The sequence below is a fragment of the Hoplias malabaricus genome, chromosome 8, assembly GCF_029633855.1.
Source record: "Hoplias malabaricus isolate fHopMal1 chromosome 8, fHopMal1.hap1, whole genome shotgun sequence".
NCBI lineage: Eukaryota > Metazoa > Chordata > Actinopteri > Characiformes > Erythrinidae > Hoplias > Hoplias malabaricus.
The window spans coordinates 9,348,281-9,360,146 of NC_089807.1; the positions used below are offsets into that span (position 1 = coordinate 9,348,281).

At 38.7% G+C, this 11,866-nt stretch overlaps 1 protein-coding gene across 1 annotated transcript; it reads right to left on the bottom strand.

Annotated features, from left to right (window-relative positions):
• Nucleotides 1-267: 267 nt before the first annotated feature.
• Nucleotides 268-7,770, bottom strand: srsf5a (serine and arginine rich splicing factor 5a). Its single transcript, XM_066678796.1, has 8 exons — nt 7,649-7,770; nt 6,142-6,286; nt 5,964-6,034; nt 5,488-5,631; nt 5,191-5,260; nt 3,566-3,639; nt 3,169-3,276; nt 268-2,935 (listed from the first exon to the last, which is right to left on the bottom strand). The coding sequence occupies exons 2-8, from the start codon at nt 6,265-6,267 to the stop codon at nt 2,680-2,682; spliced, it is 849 nt and encodes a 282-aa protein (XP_066534893.1). The 5' UTR covers nt 6,268-6,286; nt 7,649-7,770; the 3' UTR covers nt 268-2,679.
• Nucleotides 7,771-11,866: the final 4,096 nt, after the last annotated feature.

Consider the following 11,866-nt stretch of genomic DNA (forward strand, 5'->3'; position numbering starts at 1 on the left):
GGACAAATATCAGAAAAATGCTAGGACGAACAATTTCAGTTTCTAATTTCAAATGTTGAATGTGGTCAATGGGCAGCCTGTAATATTTAGAGAAAAACACTAGTAAGAGAGCAATTAACCAAGGACCCGGTTTAATCCCAAAATTGGTTAGAAGTTTGTCTGCACAAATGTCAGCAGTTAGAAATGAGGTAGTGTGAAGGCTCCAGTAAAACACAGCTGCACAGACGGACAGTAATCCAGAAGCACAGTATTTATTACTGTTCTTCACATACATTAAGCACCATGTTTGTGTGTCATATTAAGTTCACTGACATTTGCATGCTATATATATGTGTGTGTGTGTGTGTGTGTGCATGAAAATTGACTCAGCCTTTGTTTTTAAGAGAGATCAAATGTCCTCATCATGAACTCATAACAATGCACAACATTTTGCTGCTGGCCGTAATGGATTTATTTTTTAAACATATTTCACCCAAAGAAATTAGAGAAATATATTGTGGTTACTGAGATTAAGGTTAGTTTTGGAAAGCTACTAACAATGTAATAACACTCCTACAATAGAATATATGGTACATTCATTAAAAAAATGATTATTATTCTGGGTTGGATAACATCTGACAGAATCTATATTTGATGTATACATAACTGTACATTGTTAAACTGATTTATGTGGTATACATTGTGTGCTTTCACACTCATCTTAAACATCCTGCAGCAAATGAATGAGAAACATACAGGAAGTGAAATTGCAACATGAAAATTGTAAAAGGTGATTCAGACATGTCATCTTGTTGGTTACATTAGCTGAGCAATGCATTACCTCAGGAAAATTGTCACCAGTGTTGGATTAGTTATGCACAGTAAAATCACATCATTACTAGAACTCACTGTTCATTTACTCAGTTCCAGACCATACAGGGGCACTTTGTAGTTTTTCAATTAAACACAAGTCTATCATTGCTCTGAAAACTTTGTTTGCACCCTTTCACCCTGTTCTTCAATAGCCAAGACCTTGGATAGTGGAGCACCGCAGTGACACTATCCGTGTTGTTTTGCCTTGGTATAGATCAAGAGTGTTGAGAAGCAGGCTAATGTCTCTGCTCAAATAGCCACACAGTGCCACTTTCTATAAATCTCCTACAGTAGAGCATTACATTAGTATAAATAAAGTACGTATTAGCTTTGTGGTGTAGCCTTGCTAACATATAGGGACTGGTTGGTGAACTGTATCCTGGAAGATAATCTGCGTACCCTTGAGTGTATTAACAATGAGGCAGGCAATATACTGTACTGAGTGTACAAATTTTCTAAAAGCTCAGCAGCTGTCCCTACCCTCAAAAGGAGTGCAGTATTTTATGCACAGCAACTGCTTCTCTTCATTTCAGGGAAAACATGGCCTGAAATCAATAACTCAGGCAGAGTCAGTCATACTGTGGGTTATTGATTAGTATATGCTGCAGCAGGGAGCCAAACTCCTGCTGTACAAAACTAAAATCCCATTTGTGTGATTACTATTCTATGCTGTATGTTTCACTGCTGTTATGCATGTTGCTGATTATGAGTAATCTCTAGAAAATTAACACAAGAAACTTCATTTGAATGTGGGGGAGAAAAAAAAGGGTATACACTTCACATATACAAAAAAAATATTACACAATTATACACAGACTATATAGGGATAATAGTCCCAGTATCTGTGTGGGGGTGCAGCCAGGATGAAAAGTAAACAATTTAGCCTTCTAAAGGATTACAATTGTTAAATTGCGCCATCTAGTGGCCATTGCCTATAGTATAACACCAGCTTGCAGTAGTAAGAAAGAGAGAGAATTTGATTTATAGTTTATTTGTTATAAATCAGTATTCACAGTTAATTTATAGAATCTTAAACTCTCCAAATCAAAACAATGTTGGTCATTCAAAAAAGACAAAAAACAAAACCCCAATAACTACAAGTCTATGAAGCAAAAATACGGTACATAAATGTGTACAATTAGACCTGCACCAGCGTTCCACTGTTTAAAAACTCAGCCAATTCAGAAACTAATTTGACTGGTCCAGTGCATGTTTTCTGCACTAATGAAAAAGTATTCCATTTATTATCAAAGTGCCTCACTACTACAAAATGTTGAAAAACAAAAAGCAGAGGACATCACTGGGAGGGGCTTAAAATTATAATTGTTATTCAAGATATTCAAAGCAGATGAGGCACAGATCAAAATAAAGTATCGTAATAGGGCAGCTTCTGTTAATAGTATTTAAAGGAATAGCTCAACCAAGTATGTCACCACAGACACCGACTTGATTTATGCTCTATACTATTCAAGAAAAACAGCTAAGCTTCATTTTGTGAATTCTCGATGAAGAAAATATCAGAAGGCAGTAGTTGTCATTTAGTGACTTAAAATAAACGCATACTAGCCAAGTTCAAGAGGAATACTTCAATATTTGCCACAATGCTATCACCAATTTAAGAGTAATGCTTTGTGTTTCTCAATTTAATCTTCATGCTTGTAGCCATCTCCAGTTTGTCTGCTTGTGCAAACATACTCCAACAGAAGCATCAATAAGGCTGTAAAATTCTTTTAACCTTAGGTCGACAGAACTATCCCTTGAAATACATACACAGACTGATATGGGGTGGGGTTTAAACTTAACTCACATACTCAACCTCTCATTTTATCAGTGCTGGCTCTCTGTCGACTGAGAGCGAGATCTAGAGCGTGACTGTTTCCTCTGATTGGATGGAGATTGAGATGGTGATCTGGAGCGGGAGGCAGCTTGTTTTTTCTCTGGCGTTCTGCTGGCTGAGCGTGAGCGGCTTCGAGAGCGTTTGCTCTCGTGTTTACTCTCACGAGGGCTGCGATCCCTGCTTGCAGACTTGGAGCGAGAGCGAGACCGCGACCGAGAGGAACTCCGGGATCTACTTCGGCTCCGGCTGCAAGAACAAAACTTAGGTTAATCATTCAATCAAAATGAAATATTTGGGAGAAGGAAAATAAAAACCCCCAACACGCAATTACTTCAGACAAATATTCTATAGTGGAAAAATGCATTGGAATATTGTTACATATTTGAAACTAAGAATCATTGTGCAAATCTAACATACAAGTACAATGTTTTAAACAAGAATTATGCTGTTAGTGTGGTTATTTGAGTTGAAAAACATACTTCCTTTTCCGGTCCTCATACAGTTTGAGTTTGCGGCCATTCAGGTCTGTGCCGTCCAATTTCTCAATGGCATTCTTCATATCGCTGTGAGAGGCAAACTCAACAACCCTAGAAACATACAGTTAGCAAGACTCAGTTAGCGTAGCCTAAACTCCACCTTTGTTCAAGCATGGAATGATCACGTCATTGTTCAGTGAAACCCTGGCTTTATGCTCTGAATTATGAACACAATCTAAGTGACAAAATGAGAGTGAATTTTATTTTCCTGTGTGAAGCTACACGTAATTTAGAACACATTTGGCAAACATTAATATTTACTAAATCTAAGTTTTGATACTTGGGTGCATAGTACCTGCTAATAAATTAGGAATAACAAAAACCCATCAAGTCTACTTACCCTTCATTCTTGTTGCTTCTGTGGGCATCCACAAAAGTCACATCCCCGACTTTCCGCATCAGGTCTTTAAGGTCCTGTGGGAAAGCAGAGTATGTCCAGTGAGCAAAACAAAAACCCTCAATACAGCAACACATAGAACCTTAGTAACAGCTTCCTGAGGCCATCTCTGACCGCTATGAGCTTTAGAGCGTACACTTGTGTCAAGCTCCTTTGATGCCCCTGTAAAAAGTAATCCACCCACAAAAAATAATAAAAAGAAAAAAATCCTCATCTACAAGTGTTCCAGGTATTGTTCAGTGAAATTGAGGGTGTGAAAAGGCAAAAAAATGCAAACAAATTCACAGTATACATGTGCTCCCATTTGTTATAAAACTCAATCCATGCATTTCATCATGAATTCAAACTGAATGTTTCTCCAGTCTGAGGTATCCATTGCACGCCCATATGCTCAACATTTGAAACAAACTAAATTCTGGAATCACAACAGACCCAAAGAGACCAGAAAATAACATTACAGTTACATGTCTGCAATATAGCAAAATGTATTACTAATCACTGCATTGCTATCAGAAAAATTGTGATTGATTACAGGTAATATTCTCTTGTATTCCAGCAATAGAATATAAACACTTATTTTGGAAATGGAGAAAAAATTTGCATCAGTAAAGTAGCTTACTTCAGGGTTGTTACAAAATTAAACTCGCTGAACATAAATCCAATGTCCTGTACTGCAGTTTGTCATTTACGCAGCACTAGTTTTGTATCAATTATGATACCGTAAAACTAAAATTTTAAAATAAAGCATCCAACAAGGGCAAAATTCAGCTTGAAAAAAGCTGAACAGTAATAATGACTTAATAAGGGCCCTCTAATACACCCCATAGCACTGCACCTACAGCAATCTCCCAACCCTCCTTCCATGTGATTTTTCAGTGTATTGAGCTACTTACCTTTTCGAACCAAGGAAGACATTAGCAAAGAGCCACTTGTCCGAATAGCAAACGGAACCAATGCAGTTTAAACGACCTCCGGCCTCCACAACCACGAGACCCACCAGAGATAGCGAGAGGAGGGTGAACCCCCCCACGCTTCTGCACCCACAGAAAAAGACCCAAACGGGGCGCAGGGGGGCGTGGAGCCGATTTGAGACCACAGACCCTCCAGAGTGGCTACCCATGTCCTCTAAGGCTATCCTGCGCTAGTGCTTTCAGCCAAGAATAAGACCAGCCGCAACTGCGTGTAGGGAGAGGCACCACATGGACACTATTCAGAACACAACCAGCAGAGGACGCTATGACCTCAGGGGCTGTGCATGCAACTCCAATTAAAGAATACCAGAGCACAGCTGTTAAAGAAAAAAGGTTTGGAAAAAGACGGGTCTCAGTTAGATGACCTTTCAGCAATAAGCAGATGAAATAACCACTTTTTTTTTTTAATATGGTAAATGGATCTGAAACTACCTTAAGTTATAAAATGCGTTATGCTTGTGATGAAACATTCACATTTTACCCTCTTACTGTACTGGGATGAAAAAGGGAATTAAGCATTACTTAAGGTTTTGTTTAAAAGCTTTTGCGGAGAAAAAATAAAAGTCAGGGACACTTATGCAGGTTTACGTCTCTCACCTGCCAGCTAATGCGAGAAGAAAGATTTTCCACAACGATTCGGTGCTCTGTACGGACAGGAGGACCATACCTGGATGGAAGGGGAGAGGGGAAAAGAAAGGAACTTGAGGATTACTCAAATTCAGTCAATGTAAAAACTGTATATAGTTACTAAGGACAATCTTATCAAGTAACAACTTTACAGCAGAAAATATTCTGTTGAAATATCTAGCAAGTAATATGAGGCAAAAAAGCCACAATTACTCCATGTTCCCTTAGAGGGATACACAACTGTATAATAAACAGTTTTCCCCTCACCTGGATCCCCCACTGCGGGACTGACGGTAGCCTCCAAATCGTGGAGAGAAACGTCCCCCCATTCCAGGACCACCACCACCGCCGCCGCCGCCACCACCACCACCACCTCTTCCACGGCGAGACCGAGCATGCTCAATTGTCACCCTACACATTAAAGGGGAAGAAAAATCACTAAATAAACCCTTCTGGTTCAAATACTAAAAACTGAAACATTTGCCTTGTTTAAATAATGACAAAATTCAAAACTATGTGGGCATGGGTACAATGTGTAATACTGTGCCAATTTTAGAATCCTAGAGAGGATTAGGTCCTTTAGAACAAATCAGTAGACACTAACTACACACTGGAACAGTCATTCTACAATATGTTTGGAGAGCTAATGTGTTCCTAAAAAAATCATGCCACATTAGTCTCTTCCCCCGAACTGATTTTCATCACTGTCTACCATTTATACAAATACTGGTATGTGGGTGTACCTCTCACTACAAAGCTCTTTGCCATTTAGCTCGTAAACGGCATCATCTGCATCTCTGTGGTCATCAAATTCCTGCAGATTGGGTGAGGAGGAAGGGGGAGAAAACAAAGTCACATTCCAGCACTTAATCTCTCCACAGCTCTTGAATTGCATAAACTGATTTCATAAATTGCACTTACCACAAAGCCGAATCCATTTTTCAAGTTGATCTCACGTATGCGCCCATAGCCCTTAAAGAACTTCTCCACGTCCCTTTCACGAGCATGAGGGCTCAGACGACCAATAAACACACGACATCCACTCATTGTTAGAGATTGAGAAAAGCTGGAAAAGAATATACGTCCTTAAATGTCTACTGTGGCGGAGTTCACCGTCTAAATAATTGAGGTCGAAACCTCGACCACAGCTCAAATATGTCACACTTAACATCGCACAAGAATTTACTTGCATGCTAGATCTTTGTACTAATGAGATAAGTAAGGTTGTACTGTAATACCTGCACACTTTGTCATAGACATGGCCATACTATTGAAACAATAGTATTTCACCCACCACTCATTAGGCCAGAACGGATATCTCAGCAAGTACAAATACGTTCGCGTGCACTTAGAATTTGTAATAAGATTTACTGACCATGTGATTAGCTGGAAATACACTAGACACCGCATTGATCTCAGTTCATTTTATGAGTACTGTAGGGAAAACGGAGTAGGGAGCCATTTCGAACACAGCTACAGAATAACCAGTCCAAAATGGCGGATCGCGCATCGTGACCTCCCAAGACGGACAAAAAAATCATCCTTTATAACGTCAGCGCGGGTAATTAAATCCCACCCACTCCCGCTAAAACACGCATTTTTTTCCAATAAACTTTTAGAAAACCGTAAGTCAAAAGAGGTCGTCGTAGGAACAACTTTTTCCACACTGACTTTGTTCAGCTTTAGCTAGATAGATATCAAATTAAACTGAGTACGTGGGTATTTTAAAACAAGGAAACAAATATTGCATAAACGTATTATTTAGCAACAAAAACTTCACATTGTAATAAAGTTAAAAATGGGCAAGCAGGGCCCAGGTTAAATTCGGTAAAACAGCCGATACTAGAGTTTCCTTCGTTGACTTTATTTTCGTTCCACCTTAAATGCCCCAGACGGTTATGTTTACGGCTATGGCATTTAAGGAGGAACGGAAATCTGAACTCCAACACCAAGGCCTAGTGGTAAAGTAGGTCAATGCGTTAGCGATAACTGACTCGCATCAAATGATAAACAATCATAGTATATCAAATTTGCTTCACGCACTGCCACAAGTAAATGTTTTAGACATAATAAAGTAATAAAAACACGATTTTAAAATTTTCTTCGCTATTTGCGATTAAGGAGTATAGTAAAATTTGGTCTAAAAAAGCCCCTTGTCTAATTTCCAGCGTAAGTTAAACGGAAAGCATATAAAAGCAAATAAGTGCTCAGGATTTTCGCTATTTACTGGAGAATGTAAAGCAAAATTAGATAAACATAAGCGGCCATTAGCTCCTTGCTTAACGACGATTCAATCCATCACCTGTCCTGTAAAAATGCAACTCTTTTGCTAGTAAACTGATGAATATTCAGTTCAATGATGTTTTAGCTGCGACTAAGTCAGAAAATAACAATTGTGTATATAAAACAATCCTCCAGTTCGTCTTACCTCTTCGGTTATTCAGCTTTAAAATGGCGCAGTGGCAGAAAGCTGACGCGGAAGCCGATGAGGGAGTATTTATATTCTCCGTGAGGGGAGTTGGGGGGGAGGGGCTGGGCGATACCACCAACTGTGAATCGATACCAAACACGTATTATTGAGTGTTCCAACCTAAAACCAACAGTTAAAGGCGACGTTCACAATCTTAATCAAAAACAGATATTAATAAATATTTAGAAGGTATTTCCTCACCATTTGCTAACTCTCCATTATGTTTGCATGCTCAAAACCCAAGTGTCTGTAAATGGTTTGAAAACAAAGCCTCCAAACGACTAAAAGCCTGAGCTGAGATAAGAATATTGCTCTATTTGTGCTCCACGGGTAATACTGACTTATTTTTAAAAAATGAAAATGGACTCGGACCAAGTGTGTCACCCTGTAAAGGACTGCGTGTTCCCACCTTGTGCCCAGTGATTCCGGTTACAGATAATGAATTAATTTGAAATGTACTACCAAACTAAAGAACAAACTTCTGTGGTCATCTAAACTGTGAATAAAACCATGCAGGCAATATAAATTTCAGCCACATACAAACATCAGTTGTTTTGTCTTTATACTGTTCCACCTTAAAATACATTGAATGTTAACAAACCAGAGAACAGTTTTCCACAAGACATTCCATTTAAGTGCTTCACAGAGTGCAAAGAAAGGCAAAAGTGTTTAAAATAAGAGCAAGAAAAAAAAAGTAAAGGCATTTAAAATAATTAATTAATTCACAATGTGAGTGAATGTGTGTCTGTGTTGCCCTGTGAAGGACTGGCGCCCCCTCCAGGGTGTATTCCCGCCTTGCGCCCAATGATTACAGGTAGGCTCTGGACCCACCACGACCCTGAACTGGATAAGCGGTTACAGATTATGAATGAATGAATGAGTGAATTCACAAATATGCATAAAAAGATTTGCATTTGTAAATCAAATGTCATGAATGTGTGAATCAGTACCTTCTCAAATGGCTTAAAATGTGCAAGAGCAAACCTTTTTAAGGTTCCAATTGTGACAGTAAGAGTTTTTGAATGAGGTGGAAAAAATCCAAATATTCGCCTTCCTTGCTGCGTGTGCGAATCTCTTTTTGCAGTTGCGGATTTAAGACCCTGTTTTGACTGCCAATTGATGGACCAATAGGAAAAATTAGACCAATTAGATCACAGGGTTGTTTAACCAATCGGAACACTGATTTGCTTCTGTCAACCATAGCGCTTTTCCACCAAAAGAACTCCGGTTCTTGAACCGGTCCTGTTCCTGATTCTTGGAACCTTGGTTCTTTCCAGTGAACCGCCGCGTTTCTACGCGTTTAGAGGGGAATCAGGAATACGTCATGAGCGGGGGGACGCTGTGGCTGAGTTCAGAGGTGTCCTGCTGACCTTGTGAACAGCGGAGAAATGTAACCAAGAGCTCGTTTAGGGGTCATTTACGTTTCATATAAATAAATAATAGAACAAAAACAGGAATACGGCCCGTCTTTATGTGTTTCTGGTGCAGTTAGGCGTAATGCCATGTGCGTCGGTCAGAGCCACGGCTCTTGGTTATGTTTCTCCGCTGTCCGTAAAAACGCAGCGGTTCACTGGAAAGAACCCAGGTTCCAAGAATCAGGAACAGAACCAGTTCAAGAACCGGAGTTCTTTTGGTGGAAAAGCGCTATGGTTGACAGAAACAAATTAATGATTCAATGATTTCAATTGGTTAAACAAACCTCGCGATCTAATTGGTCCAGCTAAAGCTTTCCTATTGGTTCATCAATTGGCCGTCAAAACAGGGTCTTATATCCACAACTGCAAAAAGAGGTTTGCACAAGCAGCAAGGAAGGCGAATGTGTGGATTTTTTCCACCTCATTCAAAAACTCTCACTGTCACATTTTGAACCTTAAAAAGGTTTTCTCTTGCATATTTTAAGTAATTTGAGAAGGTATTGATTCACCCATTCACAACATTTGATTTACAAATGCAAATCTTTTTTCATATTTGTGAATTTAAATATTATTATTTTGTTTATTTAAATTTGTGCATTCTAACACATTTGTGGATTTTAGGTTTACATGTATGTAGTTGCTCAAACGCAGTTACATATTTCGTTTTACGTGTACGTAGTTGCTCAAACAACAAAGTCTGTTACATTTGTGAATATTGTTTTACAAACTCAAAATCTTTTTGAACCTTTTTTGACTCCATACTAATATAGTTAAAAGACGCTGTTTGCATATTTGGGCTCGAGATGGCCCCCGTAGGCGGGATGTCACCTCAGATCCGACTATTAAGAATCGTTAAAGTTCTTAACCAATAAAGTGAGGACCGGCGCTGTTGCCGGGCAGAAAACTGGGGAGTCCCTGCCCACTATCAAAAACACAGCGACTTCCATTGAGACCGGGCCCTAGAACCATATTAATACCCGTATATTATCACAGTAATAATAACAGTGATAACCTGCAGCGTTTATTTAACAGCAATGTCCCACATTAAACAGTCCTTCAGCAAAAAAAAAACGTATTCATTTTATATCTTACTGAGAAACAACAAATTGCATCCAAACACAACAACCGCTGAAATATAAACACTTCACAGTGTCAACCTCACAGCATGACATTACTAACTCATCGCAGGATTATCAATTATAGTCCATAAAACACGGGCTCCGCGTAAAATGAAAAATAAAAAAAATAAAAACACGTTTAAAATGCACGGCGCCACGTTAAACCATAAACAAACATTTACCGTAAAACAGGGACCTGAATAAATCTTTCAAAACCGTCAGTAAAGACATATATTTACTGTAGTGGATAAAATATTGGGATAAAGTGTAAATTTTTCTCCGTCGAAGCGCAAAATACACTTCGTTTAACGAGTTTTATCGTGTTCCACGACTTGGCGCTCGGAAGGAGTCAAGTAATTCTGAGAGTCAAGTAATTGATTCATCTGACTTCGATAGGCTCAGAGAATCGAGTCGACTCGTTAAATCGGTTTAGTTGATTCCCCTGCTCAATTTACCCTTTCAAGCCAATTTCTAGCGATTAAAAATGTTTAAACACTTTCTGTGCTTCAGTAAAATGAAAGGGAGCTATTTTTCTAACTACTTTTTAACTATTTAGGTAGATAAGTCTATCTATAAGAATTTTATGATCAGTGGTGTTAAAGCAGCACTGAGATCAATAATAGAGATACTTTTCCAGACTCTGTATTTAAGCAAATGTCATTAATAAGCTTAATTAGAGCTATCTCAGTGCTGTGATTAGCCAAGGACAAAGACTGGAACTGGTCTAGGCAGCTGCAGGACAAGAAACTAGTGATATATATATATATATATATATATATATGGAGAAGCGGAGAAGAAAATGATGATGATGATATATATATATATATATATATATATATATATATATATATATAGAGAGAGAGAGAGAGAGAGTGAAGATAAAAATGTTTCTTTGGAACGTTCTCAAAGTATTTAAAATTTACCAACTCATGAGAAAGTAACAAAAAGGTCCAAAATACACCCTCCCTCTTCGGGGGAGGCGTGTCCGTCACGAGAGAGTCGCAGACACCAGTCGAGTGAAGTTCAAAGCAAATCAAAGTATTTATTTACCAAATACAGGATCCAGGAGAATTTACACATTGAGAAAAGTGTGATACCCCTCCCAAGTGAAACTCTGAAGCTCACATCATCTGACTCCAACAGTTATACGCCAGATGATGTATAGCCTGATGGTGAGGCGTTTCTGGCTGATTAGCGTATATTAATATGCATAATTTCACGTGTTAGTACTCAGCTCTTCACGTGCAATATTCAGGTGCCTGTCGTGACCCTGAAGACATTCTTTATCTGGCCAGGCTGATAATGGACCTCTCTTCTCAGCACTTTTCCCAAGAGACTAAAATTTAGGGAGTCAGAAATGCACTTCAAAGCCACAAACAGAAGCTACAGATCAGCGCCTCCGTGCCCAACACTATGATGTCAGTGTGTTACAAGTCCTGGAGTGCACATCTGTTCAAGGTTAGACGTTAAGAATTAAAAATGTGTAAATATCAAGTTATCATGCCATATAGTGAAGTTAGCTTATAATATGTCTTTAGGAGTAATTATCATATGAGTTAGTAGTGCAGGATCAAGCAAAAATGTTTAACTACATGTGTAAGTAATACATGATGTAAATGCTGGTTAGTCATTCATATAAATGC

Excerpts from the sequence above, each read along its gene's own strand:
- srsf5a (XM_066678796.1), bottom strand. The coding sequence starts at position 6,267 with ATGAGTGGATGTCGTGTGTTTATTGGTCGTCTGAGCCCTCATGCTCGT. Across the intron at positions 3,277-3,565 it reads AGAAGCAACAAGAATGAAGG|GGTTGTTGAGTTTGCCTCTC; the intron begins GTAAGTAGACTT and ends GTATGTTTCTAG. Across the intron at positions 2,936-3,168 it reads TATGAGGACCGGAAAAGGAA|CCGGAGCCGAAGTAGATCCC; the intron begins GTATGTTTTTCA and ends TTGTTCTTGCAG.